Source organism: Cervus canadensis, chromosome 1, assembly GCF_019320065.1.
Source record: "Cervus canadensis isolate Bull #8, Minnesota chromosome 1, ASM1932006v1, whole genome shotgun sequence".
Lineage (NCBI taxonomy): Eukaryota > Metazoa > Chordata > Mammalia > Artiodactyla > Cervidae > Cervus > Cervus canadensis.
Genome location: NC_057386.1, coordinates 20,459,735 through 20,486,236, shown reverse-complemented (window position 1 = coordinate 20,486,236; position 26,502 = coordinate 20,459,735). Strand labels below are relative to the sequence as shown.

The 26,502-nt window shown below is 55.6% G+C and overlaps 2 protein-coding genes across 3 annotated transcripts; one reads left to right on the top strand and one right to left on the bottom strand.

Moving 5' to 3' along the window:
- Positions 1–10,532: 10,532 nt before the first annotated feature.
- P3H4 (prolyl 3-hydroxylase family member 4 (inactive)) lies at positions 10,533–17,119 on the bottom strand. 2 transcript variants are annotated; one of them, XM_043468885.1, is made up of 8 exons: positions 16,331–17,119; positions 16,048–16,200; positions 15,741–15,912; positions 14,677–14,805; positions 13,708–13,790; positions 12,728–12,811; positions 11,246–11,390; positions 10,533–10,943 (listed from the first exon to the last, which is right to left on the bottom strand). In XM_043468885.1, the coding sequence occupies exons 1-8, from the start codon at positions 16,805–16,807 to the stop codon at positions 10,921–10,923; spliced, it is 1,266 nt and encodes a 421-aa protein (XP_043324820.1). In that variant the 5' UTR covers positions 16,808–17,119; the 3' UTR covers positions 10,533–10,920. The 2 variants fall into 2 exon arrangements, with proteins under 2 accessions (XP_043324820.1, XP_043324810.1); XM_043468875.1 differs by having other exon boundaries at positions 13,645–13,790; positions 16,331–17,114.
- Positions 17,120–17,870: 751 nt separating this feature from the next.
- On the top strand, positions 17,871–25,812 carry FKBP10 (FKBP prolyl isomerase 10). The gene is made up of 10 exons (XM_043468862.1): positions 17,871–18,201; positions 20,733–20,878; positions 21,201–21,390; positions 21,503–21,648; positions 22,383–22,572; positions 22,699–22,844; positions 23,410–23,602; positions 23,929–24,071; positions 24,315–24,478; positions 24,782–25,812. Exons 1-10 carry the CDS (start codon positions 17,957–17,959, stop codon positions 24,965–24,967), a joined length of 1,749 nt encoding a protein of 582 aa, XP_043324797.1. The 5' UTR covers positions 17,871–17,956; the 3' UTR covers positions 24,968–25,812.
- Positions 25,813–26,502: the final 690 nt, after the last annotated feature.

Sequence of the window (26,502 nt, the reverse complement as noted above, 5' to 3'; positions counted from 1 at the left end):
CAAGCCACGCCTCTCGCCCCCTCGTAGCTCCGCCCCCAAGGGCGACGCCCACCCGCCGATGTGGGCTCACTGGCTGCCTCGCCAGACTGTCCCTTCGAGGGGGTGGAGTCTCGCGTCCAGTCCCCTTGCCCCGCCGCCTCTGTTTATCCGCTGACCATTGGCCTCAGGGACTGCCACTCGGCCCTAGGGACTGTCTCCAACTTGAGGTTCCATCCTAACTCCGCACCTATTGGCAGATTGAAAGTTACTTCTTCCTGATTGGGCAAGGAACTGTCAGTAAGACTAAGGAAAGAACCAATGGGAGGGATGGGGTGTGTCTTGCCCCACCCTACCTCCGAGCAGGTAAGGCTGATTACTCTCCCCTTCCCCCTACCTGTCCAACAGGTGAGTCAGGGTGCGCCATGGGAAAGGACAGACGCCTTCACTGGCTAGCCAACTCAGCGTCAGGCATGATGCTTCTTTGAGCTTATTATTCACCCTTGCCACAAAGTGGTAATAACATATTAATATAGTATTTCATAGGCTTTTTTCTGAGTTGTGATTTTTTTCCCCAAAGACGGTGTGCTTATGAGATTTAGAATTAGAGAGCCTGGATTTGAGTTCTGCTACTTAGTAGCTAGATGATCTTATGCAAGTTACTTGTCTTTCACCCTATTTCTCCACATCTGTAAAATGGGTACATGAGTTCTCATGGGAGTGAAAGAAAGTTTGTGAAATCACTTGGACAACTGCTAAATCTTAGGGTTAAATTAATCACATATATAGTTAATTCTCATGACAATTCTGAAATTTTGTTAGGGCAACAAAATGACCATTTCAAAGATGAGGAAACCTCTTCAGAGAGATGACAAAGCTAGAAAATGGCACATTCTAAACAAGAACCCATTTCTCTTCTAATTTCAAGGCCCACCAAACCACATGCTCATCTGGTGAAATAACAGCATAGACATAAAATGTCAAAGTAGAGGGGAGAGGCTGACAAAAAAGCAAAAGCAAATACTCTGGGGAGAGACAGAAGAGCAATGATTTGTGACAAAGAGAAAGAAGTGGTGGGTTTGGAAGAAGTCAGACAGCAGATCTAAAACAGATCTATACTGGCATAAAGAAATGAAGCGATGGGCCCCTCAGTGGTGGAAGAATCTGGGTTAGTTATTGGAAAGAACTTCCCAATGGGCACATTGAGAAGACAAGGGTCTTTCCTTTCTGTGGTTGATAAAATGAATGCTTTGTTAACACAACTACTGAGCACCAATTGTGTGCTAGACACTGGGTTAGACTCTGGTGACATGGCAAATCAAAATGACCCCAACTCTCAAAGGACTCCCACAGGGCCGAGTATAAATAGGTCATGTTAACAACTCTGTGTGTGTTAGTGTTGGAGGGGTGATTGTTCAGGAAAGGGTCTCCCCTCAAAAAATCTTTACATGCCCAAAGCTAGCACACAGGATGGGCTGGATAAAGGTATCTTAGGGGCATCCTTCACCACTTTCCCCACCAGAGAAAGGAGTCATGGCAAACCAGTCCCACTTCTGAGGTTTGTGCCATCAAAGAAGTCTTCCTGGAATGGGCCAAGAAGACATCAACATCCCCAGCCAGTTACCATCCACATGCCTGGGCCACTGCCTTGTCTGCTGTTTCCCTTACTCCCCTTTTTCCAGCTTACCTCAGCATCTTTCTGTCTACCTTCCCCCTGCCCCACCCACCTGCCTGCCACTCTGCCAAGCCATGCAGCAGCTGGTCCCCAGCTTGGGAGAAAAAGAGCTCCTAGTCCTAGGCTGCTGCCCCCCACCAGGGTTTCACTTCCTTCCTCTCCCACCTGCCATCTTTCCCTGCCCACTTCCCACACCCCACACAAAAGCAACACACACACACACTTCCCAGACCTAAGCCTGGCTTAACCCTTTCGTTTCTCTTGACTTCAGCATGTAGGCAGGGTAGGGTTCGTTGACTGCAGAGGGGTGGAGAAGCCTGAGTGGGGTGGAGAAGCAGAAATAAGGCTTCAGAATAAAGCCTGTGTGTGTGTCTCCCATGCAGAATTCTCTCTGCATGTCAGCCTGGAACATGCTGCAACAAGCTGGCCCCAAAGCTCAGGCTGGGACTGGGTGGAGGCATTACCACAAGCAGCAGGAAAGACTGAGCTAGCAGCTTTGACTCCCATATCCAGGGGGTTTCTGCGCATTTATTAAGTACCTACTACTGGCTGCTCAGCACTGAGGATTCATCTGTGGGAGACAGAAAAGAATCAGAAAATAATATTTGTTACATTCAACTGCCTGTATAGAGAATTTGGTCTCATGGAACAAAGACGTGCCTAGGCATGAGGAATGAGAGTCCCTGTGGTCAAGTCCCTTCTGGAACTTGAACCTGATGGTCACAAGACCATCCTACCCAGTCCCCTGCCTCCAAACCCTTAGAGGCATGGATTTCTCGGACAAATCTCCAGGAAAGGCTATTCTCCAGCCTCCCTTATATGAATACTCTTGTGTCCTTATTCCAACACTGGTAAATTCCTCCTGGTATCTAGCTTCTGTCCCTGCAGTTTAAACTCATTTCTCTCACCCGTGGCTCAGTGGAAGCAGAGTCCTTGAGCCACCAAGAACACTTATGGTTAATTCAACTTGCAGATTTCTGGGACCTCAGAGTAAAGAAAGAAAGGGCATCAAGTGACTTCTCCCAAGTTGCCCCAGACACGGGAGTTACTGGCAAAGAGAGATCCCATGAGAGGAGCTGGCGGGGGATCGGGATCGGGAAATGCTTTCCTGGAGGAAGGTGACCATCTCGCTTCCTCTCAACCCCCAGGAGGCCTCTGGGCCATATAAGGAGGTGCAAGAATCTCTTGTTTTCTGTTCACAATCAGCCCTTTCTCTGTGGGGCCCCTTCCCCAGACAGAGGCAGGCAAGACACTTGGATCTGCACACCATGTTGCACACACACACAAGCTTCCATGCTCACATCTCAGGGACATGTACTCCCGGGTACAGATTCAGACACACGAATCCCAGCCATTTCAGCACTCTCAAGGATGGCCGCCTTCACAGAGGGAGACCAGGTGAACAGATGGGACACTAACCTTCAGGCGGATGACCGTCCCTTTCCACCACCCAGCAACTCTTCCCAGCAGTGGAAAAGGAGCACAGGGAAGTAGCAGTCATTCCCAGTGGCAGACTGGAGTCCCAGGCAACTGGGCAGAGCCATCTGTAGACCTAGGGAGGGGGCCTCAACCCTGGGTCTGGTCCTTCTGGGGTTGCAGCCCTCCACACAGGGCCAAGGGAACGAACTTACACAGAGTTCATGCTTCTGCCCTTAGAGACCACACTCCAGGTATTAGTCCAGCACTGACCCTGCTTCTGGGCCTGTGGGTCTCTTGCTTAGGCTCTTCCTTCTGTTCGGACAGCAGCACCGTGCATGTGTGGGCTTCCTATGCCAAGGGGTGACAAAGGTGCAGCAATGCGAAAGGGGTGCATGCAGAGGGGACATGCAAGCTGAGTTGCCTACACCCACCTGCTGGAGGCCCTTGCTGGTGTGGTCGGAGCCAGGGGTGCAAAGGAGAGGGGAGATGGCCCAGGGGCTGGGGGCCAGGAAGGAGTTTTCCACAGGCTGCCATGTTCTGAGAAAGCGTCAGAGGTCCCAATTACATCCCAGCTTTCAGGTCAGGGTGGAGGTATACTTGGCAAAGTGTACCTTTTTTTTTTTTTTAAACAAAAGAACACTTATTCTTCTCCTTATTACAAAACAATACCTGTTAAGTATTAAAAAAAAAAAAAAGAAAGAAAAAGAATCAGCTATATTTCCATCATAGGAAAATAATCACTGTTCATATATTGTTCCTATTTCCAGCATTTTCACATATACCCATGTTTGTTTGTTTTTAATTTTAATTGGATTAGAGTTGATTTACAATGTTGTGTTTGTTTCAGCAAAGTGATTCTGTTATACATATACCTATATTCATTCTTCAGATTCTTTTCTCATATAAGTCATCACAGAATATTGAGTAGAGTTCCTTATGCTATACAGGAGGTCCTCGTTGGTCTATCTTTGAAGAGTTAGCTTGCCTTGTACCTTATTTAGATCCATGGGCACCGCTGCCCCTTGTCTGCTGGCATTGGATGAGGGGACTTGCTCAGGGTGACCCCGTCAGGTTTGGGGAGAGGACAAGGGCTACAGAAGAGCCTCCCAGATGCTTCTGGCTGGAGTGGCCCAAGCCTCGCTGGGAGGGGAAGAAGGGCCAGATGGTGCAAGGCCCCGGAGGTGAGGGTGGGGTGATCCTGCCATTTTTGCTGCCCTTTGTCCTCGAGGCGCCTCGAGGCCAGAGGCTGCCCACAGCCTGGTCCAGTGGGTGTGTGCCCAGCGCCAGGAGAGGGCTCTTTAATTACAGAGGTAGCTCCAGCCACACTTCTCTGCAAGGCGTGTGGGCGGAGATGGAATGTCAAGGGAAAACAGGGAGACAAGAAAACAGAGATAGGATGGCCCAGAAATAGCAAAGGCAGGATGAGATACCAGGGGCCCAGGGTGGTGAATGGAGAGAGGAGAGGGTCAGGACCTCTCCAGCAAATGTCTTTCTTCACGAGTCCCTCCCTCCATCCCTTGGTGGTGGTTTAGTCACTTAGTTGTGTCTGACAGAGCAAGGACTGTAGCCCGTCAGGCTCCTCCGTCCCTGGGATTCTCCAGGCAAGAATACTGGAGTGGATTACCATTTCTTCTCCAGGGGATCTTGCCCACCCAGGAAGCAAACCCGGGTCTCCTGCACTGCAGGCAGTTCTTTACCATCTGAGCTACCAGGGAAGCCCTTACCTGCCCTCAGCCTCCCAAGGTACCACTTCAGGTCTTCGGGAGCCCAACAAGGTGGGCCTCAAGCATCAGGATTCTATTCTGGAGCTGAGGCTCCCTGGGTCTCTGAGCACCCCCCTCCCTGTCCTGAGTGGGTTGGGGGAAGGGAGGAGGTGAGGCCTTGCCACTTGAGTCACCCCACTTCCTGCTCCTGGCCTGGGTGACTCCACGCATTGGCTGACACAGCTGGGGCCCCACCCGCCCTGCCAGCCTGCCTGCCCCTCCCTCGCTCAACAAGCCAGGAGCGATGCCTGCCCTGACAGGTGCCCTTCCCAGGCAGAGGCCACCCCTCCCCTGCCTACACGCGCGCCTGTGTATGAACACACACACACACACACACACACAGCAGGAGTTCCCCCCCCCCCCCCACCTGTTGAGAGTCCTGGGGGAGAAGGAGGACTTCAGGCAAACTTTGGGATTAGAGAGAGACGCTGGGGGAGGGGTGGGGCGGCCCAGGGCTGGCCGACCCTCCTCAGGGGTCTAAATCAGTAACCTCCCTCACTTCCTCTAAGCCCTCTAAGCAAGTGACTCCACAACCCACAGCCATCGATTATGCAGATTATGCAAAGAGACCCTTCCCCCACCTCCTCCGGCCCTCTGGCCTTCCGGGTCTCCCAGCCCTGGACTCCACCTTGGTGGGAACTAAAGCCAAGGTTTGGAGGCCCCCCAGCCTTGTACATTAATCCCAGCCGCCCTAGTCCCATCCAGCGGCCACCAGGGAATTTGAGAGTTGAGATCCTTGAATATTTCATCAGCACTTCAGCCTCCAGTTGAAGAAGCATCCAACTTACAGCTCATGGATAATTTATGACTCTGGCAGAGAACCTGGATGTAGTGAGGGGGAAGGGCAGGGAGAGTGGGGGTTGGTGAACCCTGGACCCGGGCTGTTGATGATGGTGCCTGAGAAGCCAGCTCCATCCAAAGTAGGTTTTGGGGGCAGGAGAAGAGCACCAAGGCCAAGGACATTTCCATTTTTGAGCATATCAAGGTATTACCAAAAAAATGGGTTATCAAAATAATTATGTCTAAAAAAAATTGGAAAGTGTTATTCGCTCAGTTGTGTCAGATTCTATGCAACTCCATGGACTGTAGCTTGCCAGGCTCTTCTGTTCATGGAATTCTCCAGGCCAGAATACTGGAGTGGGTGTCCATTCCCTTCTCCAGGGGATCTTCCTGACCGAGGGATCGAACGCAGGTCTACCTGTACTGTAGGCAGATTCTTTACCATCTAAGCCACCAGGGAAACCCAAAAGGTTAAAATTATGTGATAAGCATTTCCTGGTTTGATTTCTGTCTCTGTAACTGTGTACATAACATCTTTTGGCGATAACAAAAAATTTTAATGAGATGTCCTTCACGGCTGTGAAGCCTCCAAAAGCCCCCTGCCCCCCACACCCACCTGGGGCCAGGGAAGGAGACCAGACTCCCCTCAGCTAGACTGACTGAGCCTCACTTCTTCCCTGGTGGCTCAGGTAGTAAAGCTTCCGCCTGCAGGAGACCTGGGTTTGATCCCTGGGTCAGAAAGATCCCCTGGGGGAAGGAAATGGCAACCCACTCCAGTACTCTTGCCTAGAAAATCCCATATGGAGGAGCCTAGTAGGCTACAGTTCATGGGGTTGCAAAGAGTTGGACACAACTGAGTGACTTCACTTTCACTTCTTCTTAGCCTCTTCCTGCAGGAAAGCCATCAGGATTTAGTCAAATGCTCAAAACAAAAGGAAGGAATTTCAAATGGTCACCACTTATCTTGCTCCAGGAATATAATGTAGCACTCTTGTTAAAGGAGGACTGAAAAAAGGACTCAAAACAGAAGATGTCAAGTTCTCCTGGCCTCTTCTTTACCAAAGGACCTGCCACAGTGAGTTCTTCTGCAGATACAGAAGATCAGGTATACAAGGCAGGAAGGGGTAAGCAAGCTGCCATGTCCTCCTCTTACCTCAGTTTCTCCACCTGAGTCATGGGAATTAGTGATGCTCCCAATCCAAAGGCTGTTTGGGGGTCAGATGAGATGCTATCCAGGTACCCTGGCGCCAGCTGAGACCCAGGCAGGCAGTGATTATGGGGTGATGTTATGGGGTGATGTGTCCAGTTTATATTCCTAATCCCCAAGCCATCTTGGAGTTTGATCATGTGGTCCTGGGAGCCCAATCTAGTCTCCCTGGGGCTCAGTTTCCTCCATCCAGGAAATAGGGGCCATCTGCTGGAGCCATGAAGGCCTCTGAGTGGGGAAGCTGCGTGGGGCTTGGACCCGGCAGCTGTCAGGGCTCCCCCAGTGAGGTTATGCAGTTGCCTCCAGTGCCAACTGGATACAGCCTCTGACAAAGGAAGGGGTCATTCTTTGTCACCAGGGGAACCCTACTCTCCCAGAGAAAGGGAACACTAGGGTGAGACTTCAAGAGCTATTTCTCAAACCTAAGCAGGGAATTTTTTCCATTGGAATTTACAAGAATTTGGGGGGATCCCATGGGACTCCCCCACCCCACCCCCACTAACCCTGGCCATCATTTCTCTGGATTCAAAAAGAGGCTGGTCCAAATGACCCCGAGCTTCCCTGGATAGCGCTAGTGGTAAAGAATCCTCCTGCATGTTTGATCCCTGGGTCAGGAAGGTCTTCTGAAGGAGGAAACGGCAACCCACTCCAATATTCTTGATTGGAAAACCCCAGGGATAGAGGAGCACAGGCTGCAGTCCAGGGGGTCACAGAGTTGGCCATGATTGAGGGACTGAGCACACACACTCTCTAAGTGATCCCAGCAAGTCTGTGTGATGATCCCAGGCCCACTAACATTTGGTCCAATCTAGGGAGCTGACCATGGGAGGTGGGACCCAGCTATGGAATCAGGTTCAAGAGTGAGGCTGGATGGTCTACTTCCTCCCCTTCCTCCCTTCCTCCCTACCCCTCTCTCCTTTCCTCTCTCCTTCCTGGAACTCTCTGCCTCCCTCAGCTGACAGCCTAAAGGGACAGAGAGACCAGAGCGTTCCTTCTCTCACTCCCTTCTCTGAGCAACATGGATTTAGGGAGAAAAGTTTCAAACCCAGCTCAGTCACCCCTCACCCAGAGGGATCTTGGGCAGGTTGCTTCTCATTCTTCAGCCTCGCCTATGGCAGAAGGGAATTGATATCTATGTTGCAAGACTTTTTTTTTTTTGTATGTCCTGCATCTTCATTGCTGCGCGGGCTTTCTCTAGTTGCAGTGCACTACTCTTCACCGCAGTGCTCGGCCTTCTCACTGCGTTGGCTTCCCTTGTTTCGGAGCACCAGCTCCAGGGCACAGGCTCAGGAGTTTTGGCACAGAGATTAGTTGTTCTGTGGCAAGTAAGATCTTCCTGGACCAGGAATTGAACCTGTGACTCGCAGCCAGATTCTTTACCACTGAGCCACCAGGGAAGCCCCTGCAAGACTGTTCTGAGGCTGTAAAGAACTTGCCAAGAGCCAGGCACACAGTATACATTTGATACATTGCAGCAGTGATTCTCTCTTCAGGATGGGGGGCTTTCTGGGTCCAGGACACCTCTGTGGCATCTGAGTCTGGCCCTATTGTGTGAGGTCGTCATTCCCACTGCCCTTTTGGCCGCGTCTCTAACCTTCTAGCCACTATGCTACGCATGGTAGGATGGCTGAGATGCTCCCCTGGGGAGTTGGGGGCGGGGTAAGGAGAGTGCCGAGGGCGGTAGAGACGTGGAGGAGGCAAGGGCAGGGCGTCTGGGCTGGGTGGGGTTGGGAGAATGAACTGCAGGGCCCCAGAGGGCCCACGCTGGGACTCACTGGAACTCGGTCTCACCGGTTTGGGAAGCTGGCTGGGCAATGGGGAGACGCTGGCATCAGAGAGAGGTGGGAGGGGCTGGTGGCTGCCTGGGATGGAGAAGCTGAGTAAGGCCCCCTGGAAGGGCAGGGCCTGGACTAACGCAGGGATAGGGGTGAATGCTTCGAGAGGCGCGACTTTCTGCTATCAGGGGACACACATACACAACCCCTCATCCTCAGACGCCACACTTCGATGCACACGGACACACACACATCAACACACTTTTTAAACTGCATTGCCCCCCTCCCCCCTCCCGGTTCCCCTGATCCTCTCACCCTGTTCTGTTTTTCCACCTCATTTATCTTAGCCAGATAACTCATTTGTGTAACATTTATTGTTTATTACCTGGCTCCCCGCAGGGATGCAAGCTTCACGAAGGCAGGGTGCTGGGCTGGTTTTGACCACTATTATATATGCTTAGCACCTACGGCGTATCCAGCATACAGTAGGTGCTCAACAAATACGTGATGAGGGGGCGAACAAACCCTCTTGAACCACCGTCGCGAATGCACGCACCTTCAGGGACGCATGCGCAAACTCGCTCAGTCGCCCACCCCGCCCCCTCCCCCCACGCCCGCCCTCAAGCTGCCACGGACACTCTCAGACACGTGCATACAGGCACACGCTCACACTAACACAACACACAAGGACACAGAACTTCTCGCTGTAGCCACACAGGCGCTTTCAGACTCACACCCAGCCCTCTGGATTCCAGAGCTAGTAGTCACGCAGGCACGCTCCAGCTCGTCCCCGCTCCCCACCCTCCGCTGGGCCAGCCCCTCCCAGAAACAGGGGGCGGGGTCTCGGTGGAAGCTGACAACACAGCAGCTTGAGAGGGTGGGGTGGGGCGGGGCCGCCCTGGCACCTGGGAGCTCTCTGGAGACGCTGCCACTGCAGACTCACCTATGGGAGGGAAGAGTGAGATCACCGGCGCCCCCAGCCTTGACCCCGCCCGAGCTCCAGACTCAGACTCTGGCCTTCCTACCCTCATCTTCACCAAAGGCCCAGGGGAAGGGCATGCAGTGGGGCAGGGAATCCTCCTGGGCACCGAGATGGGCAGGAACCTAGGCCAGGTCACCTGGCACATCTGGGCAGGGGTGTAGAGGCCGAGAACCGGGCTTACCAGCTTCAGCTCCACCCTCCAGTAGGAGGAGAAAGCTCTTCCACCGCCCTGCCGCTGGGAGACATATGGGCAGTGGGGCCTAGTGTCACCCAGCTGGCCCCAGTCTAGGGTCTCTCCCCAGAGAGACCCCCTATTGCCCCCACGTCCCTGCTCTGGAACATGGAAACATGGCTGGGTGGAGACACTGGTGAAGCATAGGGCTGGGTGGTAGGCACCTCCAGATGCTCTGCCCACCGCCCACCCCCCAGTCAATGCAAGTTTGGGTAACACGGTCTGGCAGCCCCACTGCCACCACGAAGTCTCATGTTATCAAGCCACGTTCCTAGGGCTCCTCTGGCCACTGAGAGGGCAAGTTCCCTTCGGTGTGAGCAGAGAGGGCAGGACAGGGCATGCTTGCTCTAGCTCTAAGGAACCTGGGTCAGTAAAAGCTTGGAAAGTAAAAACCGGAAGTAAATGTCCTTGGCCCCTTCCCCATACTCCCTGAGGGAAGTGATGCTGAACTAGGAAAATAGCAGACATCCCACCTTAGATATCTGAAACGGGCATCTTCCCAGGACTCACGCAGAACTTCATCCTTACGCCCCCTAGCGGCAGATTGCAGTCGCAGGCGGATGCTCCTAGCAGTCACAAAACACCCAGAGTCCATAGAGGCCAAATTATGGCCCCTCACCTGTCTCCACGTTTATTGATGAGGTGAGATGGGTGCAGAGGGGGGAGGGAAGGACCTGCACCGTTACCACTCCGCCCAGTGAAGTCTGGACCCTAATTCTGTGATTCATTCAACAAGAAATGTTTATTGAGCACCCTCTGCCAGTGTGCCAGGAACCAACCGCGGGACTCCTGGTCCAGTGCTCTTCTTGATGCCAGTTGCCCCTCTGCTGTGTGTGCAGTTCAGGCTGAGACCCAACTCGGGAGAGCTGGAATCTTCTCCAGGAGACTGTCCCCACTGGGTGGGGAGGACACTGGGAGGAGGGCAGGCCTTCAGCAGCTGCAGCACCACCATCCTGTGGTCCAGAGACCCAGAGAGGAGGCAGGAGGGGTCTGGGGAGCAGTGCTCACAGGTGGGACAGGATGGGGCCTGGTCAGCTCTGTCCATTTTACATGTTTAATAAATAGTTCTTGTTGGACCCAGGCTTCCCAAGCTCTTGAGGGGGGCCTCTTCTCATGGTAATTCAGGCTCTGGCTCTGAAAACGAAAGGAGAGGGCATTGGGGTTAGCCTTCCATCGTCAACAGGCATCTGGGTGCTGTCCTGGGGAAAGGTAGTGCAGGCAGGAGAGAGGGTCCCCGGGAGCAGGTCTCAGCTGGTTCCTGCTCCAGGAAGGATGCTCCCCCACCCCTCAACCAGGTGGGACAGGGGTTGCTAACAGGCCGGAAGCCCCCAAAGAAGGAGTGCCAGCACCCTCTGCAGTCCAGTGCTCAGAGCCTTCTGTCCCTCACCTCCAGCCCAGGCTGCACCCCTACCCGTCCACCAGGACTAGTCACTGACCAGCCTCAGCCTCGTCGCCCTTGGCATCTGGCTCCTGCCACCAGTCAGCATAGATGCTCTCCTCGTAGTCACCCTCCCCTTCAAACTCGGCATCAGATGGGGGCTTCTCAGGTTCCATGGGTGGTTCTGTCTCCTCCAGCTCCATCTAGAGCAGCCCAGGATGGGTGGAGAAACCAGGTCACAACAGGCACAAACCCAGATCAGCTCCCTTCCTAGCCAAGGGGCCCTCCCGTCCCGTCTCAGTCCCAAACCCCCCCTTCCCAGCTTCACTCAAGATCTCACACAGGAATGACTTGAGGGTTTCTCCCAAAGTCCTGATCCCAAGCTGCCCCCTCCCTGAACTGATGCATGAGCTCCACCGGCACAGCTTCAGGGTTAATGGAAGCATCTCCCTCTCCACAGCCCACCTTTTAAGCATAAACACTTGGGCAGTACTGCTTGTCTGTGAATACTGTCTGCTCAAGCTGTTTTGAAGCCAGGAACGCCTTTACTCCCCCCCTCCAACACCAGGCATCAGCTCCAGGATGTGGCCCTTGCTGCTGATGCTGGGTTGGGAGCGCCCCGAGCATCCAGGGTCCCAAGCTGACCTGTCTCATTGCACTACACTAACTGAGCTGCTTAGGCGAGGGGCTATGCCTTTCAGCCCCAGTCACAAAGTCTGGCAAACAGCAGACAATAAATAACAGTAATCAAAATGGCTACTAGCCCCTGAGCACCTACCACGTGCCAGCTGTACACTAAATGCCTCACATCCTGGATCTCATTTAATTCTCACCACAACGGTATGAGACGGGCATTATTCTCCCCATTCAATGGATGAAGAAATGGAAGTTTGAAGGCTACTTAAGCCTGGCCTGGAGGCTGCCCAACTAGGATGTGGTGGAGTCAAGTCTGGTGAGCACCAAAGCCTGGGGACTCACAGTGCAGACCCAGCCCTCTGTTTGATGAGGGGTGGGGGGCATGGGTACATGAACAGTGGAGAGGATGGATGAATAAGTACTGGGCAGCAACGTCTCAGGATTCAGACTCTCAAACCCTCATTTAGAATCAATGTGATAACACATTGGGGGTCTTTCCTTCCTGGTGTACTGTGTTCATTCATTCATTCAGTGGTTCACTCAGATTCAGTTTCTGAGAACCAGCCATGTGCCGGGTGCTGTGGGAAGACTGGGAATGAGGGCTGCAAATAACTCTGGTCCAGGGAGGCATAGAGGGCTAGAATGGCCACAGCAAACCCAGAAGACAGAGCCAGGACATGCAGCGAGGGCTTCCTGGAGGAGGCACCATCAGACCTGGGTCCAGGAGAAGCAAGATTCAGACATGTAGAGAAGTGGGGCATGAGAACATGGAGCAGGGAGAGAAGGGCAGGTATAAATAAGGCACAGGTGAAATGCCCCTGCCTCACAACAGCTGACTGCCAGGAGCTGTGGCTGAGCTTTGGCACAGCGGCCCACCAGGCCTGTAGGGCAAAGGCCACCTTACCTCATCATCTGACTGCAGGTACATATGTGCGAAGTCTAGCAGCTCTCGAAGCTCAGCTGTCTGGTTGTGGTAGAGTCTGGCCTCCTGGGAGGAGGGAAGAAAAACAGGTGAGCCAGGCCTCCTGCTGCCAGATGGTGGAGGAGCCAGAGCTCCTAGACTCTGAGTCCTCTGGTCCTTTTCCAGCTCCAGAGCAGGAAATGGGTGTCAGTTTACATGTTGATCAAAAAACTGCAGTTGCTTGATGCTGGGTTAAGAAGGATTCTGAGGGCTCAGTGAGAAAGAGCGCCTCAATCGATTAGCAATGTCTGCCACTGACAAGGAAACCGAGAGGTACTTTTGCAAGTCATGCCCAGACTCCCAAGGGGTTTCCTCAGGTGGTTCAGGTTAGGAGGTCCCTGGGGAAGAAGGGCAAAGGCGAGCAGTGAGGGTGGGGAGGGTGGCGAGGTAACAGGCAGGGACAGACAGATACTTTTTACCTCCCACATCCCAGGTGCTGTGCTGAAGAGGTAGGCTGGACCACGCCCATTTTGCAGGTGAGGCAACAGATTCAGAAAAGGTTGGTAATAGGGGACTTCCCTATGGTCCAGTGGCTAAGACTCCATGCTTCCCATACAGGGGGCCCAGGTTTGATCCCTGGTTAGGGAACTAGATCCCACATGCCGCAATTAAGAGTTCATATGCCACCACTAAAGATCCCGAATTCCACAACCAAGACTCGGCGCAGCCAAATAAGTAAGTAAATAAATTAAAAAAAAAAATCAGTAGTGTTCTCAGGACCACACAGCTGGTGGGTCTGAACCTAAGACTCCAGCCACAACCCAAATTCTTTCTTTTTATTTCTGATCCTGCCATTGGAGTAAGCCAGGAATTTTAAAAAATCAAATCATAGGTTCTGAGAATGCCATGGCGATGCCCACCTCCCGGGGCTGGAAGTCCTCCTCCTCCAGGCCCCAGCGGGCCCTGTGGAAGCGGTAATATACCAGGTTCTGCTGCATGACATTATCTTCCGGGTCGAAGAGCATGTAGCTGGCGGCACTGCGGGCAGCCTGGCGCACATCGTTCACTGCAGGTAGAACAAGAGTGAGGAGTGGCCCCTGGCACGTCCCCCGCCTTCAGGGATGACCCTCACCTAACCCGTCCCTAGCTCCCGATTTAGTCCAGTGCCCCTGGATCCCCAGCTGCCTCCCAGAATATCCTACTCAATAACAACACAAGCTAGAGTGTATTGAGCAATTAGCCGATGCCCTGTGTAACTCACTCAGGCCTCACTGTTATTGTTATCCCCATATTACAAACAAGAAATCCGAGGCATAGAGAGGTTAGGTAAACTGTCAAGTTCACACATTTGGAAAGTGAAGGCACTGGGGAATCAGAGGCTGTTGTCCCAGCCTCCAATCTCTTTGCCAATGGGACCCGAAAGGGTGTCCTGGCCCCTTGTCCTTCAGCTCTTCCTCTCCAACTCCAGCCTGTCTGAATTTTGGCATCTCTGAGTTGCAGACACCCTGGAGACTGACCTTCTTAGCCTCAGCTGATGCCAAAATCTCCCTCAAATGAGGAGAGCCTTAAGCCCTGGTGCTACTTTTTATTAGCCAGGAGACTGACTCATGGCCTCTTGCCCTCTGTGAGCCTTGGCTTCCTCATCTGAAAAATGGGTCCAGTAACATCAGCTACTGGTGGATTGTGAGAGGATCCAGTGAGATAAACAGATGTGGCAGGGCTCTGTAAACTGTTGAGTGCTGTGCAGTTGTTGACTATCTAGTCCTTCATCTAAGAGGCCCTCGAATTCTCCCCAGAGAATTCTGTTCTCTGTTCTCCCAGGCTCTCTGTTCCTTCCTGCCAGCTTCTCACCTGCCCCCACCACCCTCCCATCACCAGGGATCCTCAATTCTGACTCGGTTTCACTCCTAGTGCAGTGCTTCCCCTCACCCCAAGCCCACCGGGAGGCTCACACTTGTAGTAGGCAAACTGCAGGTAGTGATACATGGTGGCCACGAACTTCTCCACGAAGTAGCCGCCCACATTGGGGGTCAAGTTGGCCTCACAGTCCACCTTACACTGCAGGGATTCTGCAAAGAGATCTTTGGGGGTGGGGGGGAGGCAGCAGTGAGGAGCTGGTGTGCTGAACAGCTCCAGCCTGCAGACGGGGATGACAGAGATGATCGCCAACCCCAGCTCTGTCCGCTGATGTCACAAGACAGGAAAGTGACAAGAGATGCTGAGGAAGACTACTGTGGACTGGGCTGACTTACCACGCCCACAGCTGACCTGCCACCCTAAAGCCACAGGAAGCCAGGGCTCTCTGGAAGAATGGCAGGTGAGGTTTGGAGGTGGGACTAAAGCCCAAATACAGAAGCTCAGGACAGTCCTTTCTGCCCCTGCTGATGGACTCCACCTTTAGGGATCCCCAGACCAGCTGTATTTCTGGCCCCAAACTGCTTTCCACACACCCCCGCTAGGCTGATTCCCACCTTGGCACCAACATTGCCCTCTGTCTGGAAGGTCCATGGACCCAACCTCCCCAGATCCTTTTGGGAAGTCACTCCTCGCTACAACCAGCCTTGGACACTCCCCGCTGTGTCTTCTGTACCCAGGGTGGCAGGTGTCCTGTTAGCCTCTCTCAGCCAACTGAAGGCTCTGAGGGTCCGGATAACAACTTATGCCTGTCTGCCTCCCAAGCACTTAAGAAAGTGTTAGCCACTCCGTTGTGTCTGACTTTTTATAACTCCATGGACTGAAACCCTCCAGGCTCCTCTGTCCATGGAATTCTCCAGGCAAGAATACAGGAGTAGTGGGTTGCCATTTCCTCCTCCAGGAGATCTTCCCAACCTAGGGATCGAACCCGGGTGTCCTGCTTTGCAGGCAGATTCTTTACCGTCTGAGCCGCCAGGGAAGCCCTAAGCACTTAGGAGGCCTCTATAAATGCGTGTGTAATGAATATTTGTGTCAAGGGGCCTCAGGAGTTCTGGGCCCTGTGGGTGTGAGGGATGCTCACTGGGGTCTGGGTGGGATGTACCTGCTATGGCTGGGTAGAAGTCCTTGAAATCCACCTGCTCGTGGGCCCCCTCGCAGCCAGCCAGACAGCGGGCAAAGACAGCCAGGTACTCAGCCAGGGCCCGCTCCATGTCCTCGGCGCTCCCGCGGAAATCTCCGCTGTTGTAGAGCTTCACAGCCCGGAGGAACACCGCCTGGAGGGAGGGGACGCGCAGGGGGGTCAAGGGGATTCCAACACCCCCCCCCTCCTCCTCCACCGGCGCTATGCCGAGACGCAACGCGGGACTCAAGGAGTTACGTGGGGGCCGGTCCTACCCCCGCCATCCCACCTCGTAGGGCTGGGCCTCCAAGTCTGTGAGAGGCTCGTCGGCGGCGTCCAGCAGCCCGCGATAATAGCTGAGATACTTGGCGGTGAGCTCATGCTTAGGGTTCCTCTGGAGGAAGGTGTAGGCCGCGGCCACAGCCTTCTCCAGCCGGTTAGCCTGCGGGGTGGGGACCGAGCGGGTCAGAAGAGCCGGAGTCCGCCGCCCGGAGCGCGCGCGAGGGATCGGCGGTCGGGCTGCTGGGTGAGAGCCGCGCTCCTCGCGACCCGACGGGGCGGCCGGCGCGCACCTTGAACTGAGCGTAGTGCAGGTACTGGTAGGGTAGGCGGCTCTGGAAGTCGCGCAGCAGCTGGCGCGGCGGGTAGGGCACCTGGAAGGCGGGCAGCGAACGCTTGCAGCGCCGCAGGCAGGCGGCGCGCTCCAGGACGTGGCCGAAGAGCCGCAGCTCGCGGGCCCACTCGTCGCCGCCGTCGGGCTCGGGGGGCGCGGGGCCCAGGGGCGCGGCGGCGGGCGGCGCGGGACCGCTGCAGTTGGCGTGGCAGAAGGCCTCGCTGTCCCGCAGCAGCCGGTGCAGCCGCAGCGCCGCCTCGAGGTAGCGCGCGCTCTCGCGCCAGCTCTCGCCCTCGTACTGCTCCAGCGCGTGCCCGTAGGCCGTGGCCAGGGGCATCAGGTCCTCCGGCGGGAAGCCCCGAAAGCTGTACTTCTCGTACTGCGCCCCGGCGCTGCCCAGCAGCAGCCACAGCAGCCCCCACGCCGCCCGAGCCATGCCCGCTCCGCGCCGGCCGGCTCTCCCAGCCGCGAGCAGGCGTCCCGGTCCCGCGGGCGGGCAGGCGGGCGGGCTCTGGGGCCCGGGCCTGGCCGGCGCGCCCGCTGGGTCTTAGCGCCGGGCACTGGGGGGCGGTGGCGTGGTGGGGGCTGCGAGGCGGGGTGTAGCTTGAGTCAGATCCCCCAAGGGGTCGAGGGATCTCCACTCTTTTCAGACAGCCGACACTATTCTGAGTCCCTGACCTCCTGCCCTCGGGGGTCCTCCCCTTGGCAGACAGTGTGGGTCTGCGGAAGGCTTCCGGCAGGGATGGGGAGCCCAGAAAGCCCCTCCCACGCAAAGGCGTTTCCCCCCCCCCGCCCCCGCCCTAAGATAGAGAAATTGAGGGAAGTGTCACCTCCCTCCCTCTAGTTTGCCCAAGCCCTGAAACCTGCTCTTCCATCCATCACAGTGGTCCTTCTGCTCACTCCCCACCCCCAGCCCCCAGGAAGTGACCCCAAGGGTACCCTCCAGCCCGCGACAGGGAGGCACATCCCTGGTTTTACCCTGCACACCCTCCACTCTCACCACCTCCTATTCGATCCCTATCCCCACGTCAGAAAGTCCTCTGGCAGTCCAGCTTTTGCAGGACAAAGCAGCTCGTTTCGGGAGCACTGAGATCGCCTCCCCGCCCCCGATTCTGGAGCCTCACCAGTCACCTGGAGAGGCCTAAATTGGGGGTTGCCTCCCAAAGAAACAAGGAATGCCTCAGCCAGGCTTTAGGACCCGGGGGGCTCCAGGAAAAAAAAAAAAGACTAGGAACTTTTTTATTTGTTTCTGTCGGCTCCGCGATCTCAACTTTCCCGAACTTCCCTACCCCTGCAGGCCCCAGGTCTCTCGGCCCCCAGGGTGGGGGTGGGCGCAAATCTGGACGGCTTAGCTGTGCTTTCCTCCGACTCCAGCGGCCTGGGCCTCCTCCTCCTGTTCCACGCCTCTTGCCCCCGCCCCGCCAGCTCAACCTCCCCAGCCCCCATTCCACGTGGACCAGCCAGGGCGGGGGTGGGGATGGAGCGCAGGAAGAGGGGGAGCCAGCTCTGGGAGGAGGGGGAAGGAGTCTGGCGGCCGCCGCGCTCTCTCTCGCCCTCACTGCCGGCCGTCCCAGCTCCAGGCACCATGCTCCGTGCGGGCCCCCCGAGCCACACCCTCCTCCGGCTCCCCCTGCTGCAGTTGCTGCTGCTGCTGGTGCAGGCCGTGGGGAGGGGGCTGGGCCGTGCCAGCCCGGCCGGGGGCCCCCTGGAAGATGTGGTTATCGAGAGGTACCACATCCCCAGGGTCTGTCCCCGGGAAGTGCAGATGGGGGATTTTGTGCGCTACCATTACAACGGTACTTTCGAGGACGGCAAGAAATTTGACTCGAGGTAACGACTTGGGTGCCCCCAGACTCACCATTTCTCTTCCCCGAGCTTGGGACCAGGATCTCTCAGTCTTAGGGTTCCCTTGTTGCCGGCTTTAAACTGTGTCTGCATGCGCCTCCTCACACCGCGATCCCCCAGCCCCAAACAGGACCCTGAGTGGGAGGACTCCTAGACTTCCCTCTCCCCGGATATCTCTGCCCTCAGTTTGAAACTTTCGCCTCTCAAAAGACCTCACTTGCTTTCACACCAGCCTCCTCTGTCCCCCAAAGTGCTTGAGAATCGATAGGAACTCGGCATTTTATTTAAAGCCAACGAGGGGATGTCCTGGTTCATAGAGGTGGGGGAAGGGCATGGTCCCTGCTGCATGCGAATCGTCCAGGGATCTCAGCCCGGGACCCTCTACCTTTCCATCCACGTTGACTCTCTTTGTGGTTCCAGCCCCAGGTTTCAGTGTGTTTAGAGAAGGAGTAAGCAGAGGTTTTCGGGGAAAGGAGTGGGGGTTTTCAGCGGGCCAGTGGGGTAAAGCAGGTGGGCCTTCTAAGACAGCAGGATGGATCAGGGAGTGCAGGGCACAGATTGGTGTGGGGACCTGTCCGTCTACGTGTCACACAGTCACACAGGCCACCCTGGGCTCCTCCGAGGGTTTTCATGCCTCCCTCTCCACCTGAACCCGCACCCGCCTCTCCCTCCATCTTGCCTCCACCAGGTCAGTGCTGCCGCCCATCTTGCCAGGTTTGGGGTTTGAGAGACTGGCTTCTCGTCTGATCCAAGCCTCTGGTCTACTCTAGCAAGTTCATTTTTCTTAGTGGGGGCAGGGCTATACACCAGGTCAGTCTGTTAAAATTAGGGTCCTGGTGGTCACACACACAAGCCGCCACACCACACCACAAGAAGTCAGTCAGTCCCTCTTAGAGACTTCACCAAAACACACACTTCAGCCTGCAGAAATTAGTGGCCCCTGGGAACTTCCCTCGTGGTCCAGTGGCTAAGACTCCATGCTCCCAATGCTGGGGGCCCAGGTTCTACCCCAGGTCAGAGAATTAGATCCCACCCACTGCAACTGAGTGTTCGCATGCCACAGCCTGCATGCTGCACCTAAGACCCAGTGTAGCCAAATTATAATTAACTAGTTAATTTTTTTAAAAAGGGCCATGGCTTTGGAGCCAGGCAGAACACGAACTCCTGAGACCAAGACCTTGAGTTCAAACCCAGACTGTAATCATGGACAAGGAGTCTTGCCTCTTTAAGCTTTACTTCCCTCATCTGAAAAATGGATATCAAAAAGCATTCTGAAAAAATGAGTCCCTACTTCCTAAAGCTGCTGTTAGGACTCAAGATGATAAATGAAAGTGAACTTCACACACAGGACCTGATGGTCTGCAAGCAGCTTCCGCACACCTTAGCCTTGACTCTGGGGAGAACTCTGGTTTAACTGGTAGAAACTTCTTGCTGTGCTCAAGCTTTCATAAGGGCTCTGTGACGTGAGCAGGCCAGACATGCAACCATCTCAGTGGGCAAAATGAGGCCTGGGGAGTAGCCAGAAGTACAGTTCTGAGCCTGTGGCCACAGAGTGGAAGAGGGGTTGGGAGTTGGGGAATGACCTCCCTGCTGGGAACTCTGCTGGGCCCAGTTCATGAAGTTCTGAGTTTGGAAGACTTTCACCACTCATGACACCTTCCATCAAAATGCCAATCTCTCATCCTTCCTTAATTTTGGAAAACTTTTAAGTTAAAACTGTAACCAAAAACAAAAGCTGTGGCAATTTTAGAATAGGCCTTTTCAAAATTGAAAACCAATTCCTATCCCTGGCCAGCTCTGCTTCCCCTTCCTTTCCTCTGTGAACTGATGGTTCGGTGGCCCACATGGGGGCTGTGGAGGTCAAAAAACCACACATGTGTGACCTTGGGCAAGTCACTTGGTCTCTCAAGTCTCAATTTTTCTCCTAAGAAAGATGACATCAATAAAGCCCATTTTGGAAATTCCCCACTGCCATGGCCAGGGTTCAGTCCCTTGTTGGGGAACTAAGAACCCACAAAGCATGTGGTGCTGCCAAAAATAATAATAATGCCCACTTCACAGGGGACAGGATTAAATAACATAATGAATGCAAAATGCCAAGCATTTTGAGACTTTCCTGGCTGTCCTGTGGTTAAGACTGCAAGCTCCCAGTGCAGGGGGCAAGGGTTTGATCCCTGGCCTGGGAACTAGGATCCCCCCATGTCCCCATGCCCCATGGTGCAACCAACAACAACAAAAAAGCCAGGCATTAGCATTTCTTTCTGCTAGATAACTGATCTCCCCAACCCCAATCCCCTGCTCCACCGCCCCCTGCCCCCTCGTGTCTGTACTTCCCACTCTGGCCTCCTCGGGGACCTGCTTTTGTCACAGCCCACCCTGTTGAGGTGGGAGTTGCGGCCCACCTAACAGGAAGGCTTGAAGAGTAGGGAGGGGGATTGTGTGTGTGTGTGTCTCCCTGGCATGTATGTGATCATGAGCAGAGGTCACTGCATCGCATCTGTCTCCTCCCTCCCCAGCTATGACCGCCACACCTTGGTGGCCATCGTGGTGGGCGTGGGGCGCCTCATCACCGGCATGGACCGAGGCCTCATGGGCATGTGTGTCAATGAACGCCGCCGCCTCATTGTGCCTCCGCACCTGGGCTATGGCAGCATCGGCGTGGGTGAGGAGGGCTGGGACCCGGACCTGGGGATGGAGGAGATCAGGAGGTAGAAGCAGGGACCCTAGGGCCAGAAAACGGAAGCTCAGACAGGGAGAGTGACCTTCCAAGGTCGCACTGCATGCGCAGACTGAATAGCAACAAGCCTGGGACTCATGTTTGGGTCCCCTGCCCCTGGGGTGGGAGGAAGGACAATGAAAGGCCTGGGTAGGATCCTCGCTTGACTCAGGAGAAGGGGACCTATGGGTGGTGGAGGGCAAGGCCAAGCCCGGATGCTGAGACCTCCACTCTACCCCCTACTCTGGGGGCTGCTTCACCCTCACAGCGGGGCTCATCCCCCCCGATGCCACCCTCTACTTCGACGTGGTTCTGCTGGATGTATGGAACAAGGAGGACACCGTGCAGGTGAGCACCTTGCTGCGCCCACCCCACTGCCCCCGGATGGTCCAGGACAGTGACTTCGTGCGCTACCACTACAATGGCACGCTGCTGGATGGCACCGCCTTCGACACCAGGTAAGGGCTGGAAGGAGCCCCGGGATCCAGGGGATTGTGGCATGCAGTGGGAGTCGGGGCCATCCTGCCTCTCCCACCAACAGCAGCCTCACCTCTACCTCCTTCTCTGCAGCTACAGTAGGGGTGGGACTTATGACACCTACGTGGGCTCTGGCTGGCTGATCAAGGGCATGGACCAGGGGCTGCTGGGCATGTGTCCTGGAGAGAGAAGGAAGATCATCATCCCTCCATTCCTGGCCTATGGCGAGAAAGGCTATGGTGAGGACGGGCAGGGACTCTGGGATTCTCTATAAGCGGGCTGCCATGTACAGTTGTCCAGGTTGAATACTGCACAAGGACACCCAGCCAAGGAGGCAAATTGGGATGAAATCTAGCCTTGGGTGATCGCCTCATTAAGAAGGGGTGCATCAGAATTCCCTGATGAGCCAGTGGCTCTTTCACTACTGGGGCCCGAGTTCAATCCCTGATGGAGGAACTAAGATCTCGCAAGCCATGGAGCATAACCCCCCCAAAAAAGAGAAGTACTTTATTCTTTTAAAATTTTATTTATTTATTTATGGTGTGCTGGGTCTTTCTTGCTGTTCACAGTCTTTCTCTAGTTGCCTCAGGTAGGCTCAGTAGTTGTGGAGCACGGACTTAGTTCCTCGCAGCACATGCACTCTTCCTGGGCCAAGGATCAAACCTGTGTCACTTGCATTGGTGGCCAGATTCTTAACCACTGGACCACCAGGGAAGTCCCCATATTCTGCTTTATTCTGCTTTACACAAAGGCTCATATGGGCTGGTGGTGGCCTTGGGGAAAACCCAGCTCCGGCCTCACAGGGGAAGAAGCAGGGCTCCAGCTTCACAAGGGAAGAAGCATAGGAAGAAGCAGAAAGGGCTCTGGAAAGCAGGGTTGGCACCTTTTGGGGTGGTGCTCACATAGGCCTTCCTGAGTCGAGAAGCCCCGTTCTGTTCTCCACTTGTATGGTTCAACCCTATCCCTCCCCCAGGGACGGTGATCCCCTCGCAGGCCTCGCTGGTCTTCCACGTCCTACTGATTGATGTCCACAACCCAAAGGACACTGTCCAGCTGGAGACACTTGAGCTGCCGCCTGGCTGCGTCCGGAGAGCCGTGGCTGGGGACTTCATGCGTTACCACTACAACGGGTCCCTAATGGATGGCACTCTCTTTGATTCCAGGTCTGGGGTTGGGGGGCAGGCAGGGGGTCCTAAGGAGGATGGTGGGGGCTGGGGCAGCTCGGAGCTGCCTGGCAGGGTGGGGCCCCTGTGACTCCCTTGCTGGCTCCCCCCCACCTTGTATTGCAGCTACTCCCGCAACCACACCTACAATACCTATGTGGGGCAGGGTTACATCATCCCTGGGATGGACCAAGGCCTTCAAGGCTCGTGCATGGGGGAGCGCCGGAGGATCACCATCCCCCCCCACCTTGCCTACGGGGAGAACGGGACTGGTAGGCTTGCTCACAGTTCCCCAAGCCAACATCTCAACTCCTCCTGACCTACCCCTAATAAGGGTGGGGGGATTCCAGCTACTGCTCTGCCCCTCTCATCACAAAAACTGGTTCCCCACCCAACTCTTGCCGCAAGGACTTTATCCTTTCCTCCAGGGGCAGTCCCCTGCTTCTCCCCTTCCACAACTGGAAAAAGGCAGTTCACTTCTGAGCTTGGGGAGGGAGGGTGGTATAGCCCTAGGAAGCAAACAGACCTGGATCTGAGTCCCAGCTTTGCTGGAAACCTGTGTGCTCACCGGTAAAATGGAACTAATCACACTGATCAGCAGAGTAAGTCACTGGGAGGTTGCAAGATATACCTGTAAAGGGCTTTCTAATTGGCATGCTCCTCCCCCTCCTGCCCTGCCTCCTCACCCCTACAGCGTATATGATGAGAGTTGACCATGTGGACAAACATCCCATCCCATCCTTGCTTAGAATCCCAGGACAGGACAGGGGCCTCTGTGGAAAGCTGGAGAAGCCCCTCCGTGACCCCAACTGATCCACGCCTCCATTCTGGCCCCAGGAGACAAGATCCCTGGCTCTGCTGTGCTGATCTTTGACGTCCACGTGATCGATTTCCATAATCCTGCGGATCCAGTGGAAATCAAGACGCTGTCCCGGCCCCTGGAGACCTGCAACGAGACGGCCAAGCTCGGGGACTTTGTTCGCTACCACTACAACTGCTCTCTGCTGGATGGCACCAGGCTCTTCTCCTCGTGGGTCCAGGGCAGGGCCAGGGCTGGGCAGGTGGGTGGGCATGGGCCAGGCGTGGGAGGGGTCCTCCTAGGAGCACCCCCTAAGTTCCCACTGAAGCTGAAATTCCTAACTCCAGAGGCAAAGGGAGGGTGAAGTAGGTAGTAGGGGGAGCGGCTGGTTCCACTCTGCGGAGGGCAGCGGGAGCAGGGGCTGCCCTGCAGGACGGGGCCAGGAGGAGAAGGGGATCGCTCCTACCTCTGCTCGCCAGGCCCCAGGAATGACTCAGGAGCCGGGCCTGCCGGGGACCAGGGCGAGTGCTGACCTGGGAATCTGCTCTCCCTACTAGCCATGACTACGGGGCCCCTCAGGAGGCAACTCTGGGGGCCCACAAAGTGATCGAAGGCCTGGACACGGGCCTGCAGGGCATGTGCGTGGGAGAGAGGCGGCAGCTGGTGGTCCCCCCGCACCTGGCACACGGCGAGAGCGGAGGTGAGGGGCCGAGACTGGCCTGAACTCTCCTCCCCTCTGCCCCTGCCCGCCTGGGGCCTTGCTGGCTGGTGGGAGGAGTGAGGGGAGCCTTCTGGGTGGTTCTGTAGGGTGGTTCTGTAAACGTGCCCTGCCCCACTCTCCAGCAACCCCAGCGGGCAGCTGAGGCCTGTGGGCCGGGTGTGCGCTGGGCAGGCTGTGAAGCGGGGCCCGGACCCTCCCCTTCTCTGCTCCCCACTCCTGCAGCCCGGGGGGTCCCTGGCAGTGCTGTGCTGCTGTTTGAGGTGGAGCTGGTGTCCCGGGAGGACGGGCTGCCCACGGGCTACCTGTTTGTGTGGCACGAGGACCCTCCTGCCAACCTGTTTGAACACATGGACCTTAACAAGGATGGCGAGGTCCCCGCGGAGGAGGTGGGTGACGAGTTCTCGCCTTCTCCTAACTGCACACTGTCACCCAGCAGGAGCCCCCGGCATGGTGGTGTCTAACGAGAACACAGCACGTGTCCACTGCACCCCTGGCCCTCAGTGGCTCACTGTGCCTTAAGCCCCTTGTCCCCGCCTTTTCCTCTGGCTTCCTGACCCCAAGCATGCCCAGCACCCCCCCCCACGCAGCACTAGCTCCTCTCAGTCCTCCTGGGAGCCCATCCCAAGGCCAGCCCGGCTGCTCAGGCAAGACGCTCTCCCCCACTCCCCTTGGCTCTCCCCTCTCCGCAGTTCTCCACCTTCATCAAGGCTCAAGTCAGTGAGGGCAAAGGCCGCCTCCTGCCTGGCCAGGATCCTGAGAAAACCATAGGAGACATGTTCCAGAATCAGGATCGCAACCAGGATGGCAAGATCACCGCCGAGGAGCTCAAGCTGAAGTCGGACGAAGACCAGGAGCGGGTCCATGAGGAACTCTGAAGGGCAGAGGCCTGGGCCTGGAGGCAAAGGCCCACGTCGAAGGGGACAGTGGGCAGTGGGCTGGCTTCCCAACAGCCACCCTCCCCTCTGCCGGGATGAGGTCTGGAAGCATCTAGAGAGTGGCCAGAGGGGACCACTCTGGTCTTCCCACTGCCTGAGAGTAAAATCCACAGCACAGACCTCTATTCGGTTTTTCTCTCCCAACCCCAAGCCCCTTCCTTAGAAGTTTTGGAATTACAAAGCCACCCGGGGGGATGGTAGACTATGGGGGTTGGCCGCCCCTCACTCAGACCTTCCCTCCTTGTCACCACTGAGCAAGACCAAACTCATTCATTTCCAACTTCCCCTTTACCTGTATTTACCCTCGCCATCTTCAACCCCCACCTGCAGCCTGCATTCCTCTGTCCTGGCATCTCCCCAAGAACATGAACCCCCAGCTTTCCTCCCTCAGCTCTGGCTGGTTCCTAGGGAAAGGGGGTGGTTCCAGGGGGACAACCCTACCTCACCTTCACCTGTCCCATCCCCCTTCACGGTGTGGTGGTGACCAAAGTGCTCCCAGGGTGCTATACATCAGAGCTGGGCTTTGGGTCACCTTTCATCCCTAAGGAAGGTTGCCTTCTCCAGGGACCAAGGGCCAAGAAAAAAATGAAGGGGTGGGGATGAGGGAACCTACTTGGATGGATCTGAGAGCTATGAAACCCTTGGTTTAGGGCTGAAAGGTGGAAGAGGGGCTCATTGGGGACTGAGGGGTGACAGGGGGGTGGGCAAAGCTCTGCACACTCCAAAGACTAAACTGTTGTCAGACCCCCCTTCTCCTTTGTGCCAAAATAAAACACTAAACCAGAGGCCTTGGCATGTAGTCTTTCTGGGGGAGGGGCCCTTCGAGCCACACGTCCAGAGGAAGGGGACCAAAGCAGGCTGCCTCCATGGCCCTTCACTTCAAGACGCTGTCCCCGGGTCTGTGCCTCCTGCCTCTCTCAGGCTCAGCTGGGGCCCTCACCATGGAGGGCTACGTGTCCAGAGGAGAGGAGCCTGTGGGCCAGGCCTGGGGATAGGATCCTGGTCTCACTGCCCCAACTCAATGGGAAACAAAAAACAAGGTCCCTGAAGTGAAACACGATGTACAAAGCTCAGGGATTGAATTAAACCACACAGTTTGGGTTCTCCTTTTCAGATCAGTTCTCATACAATATTCCCACCTCTCCCTCCTCCTGGCTGCCAGCTGTTCCCATCTGCCTGACGCGTCTTCCCCTCATTAGAAAGGTAAATGAGTTCAAACCTCATGTCTTTTTTTTTTTTTTGACTGCTGTGGGTCTTAACTGTGGCTTGTGAACTCTTAGTTGCAGCCTGTGGTGGGACCTAGTTCCCTGACCAGGAATTGAACCTAGGCTCCCTGCATTGGATGCAGAGTCGTAGCCACTGGACAAAACCTCATGTCGAGGAAGGAGTCGCTTCAGTCACCAGTCAGGCCATCTGTCCTCATCTGCTTGGCTGGACTCTGGCCAGTGCGAGAGATGACCCTAGCCATCTAAGGA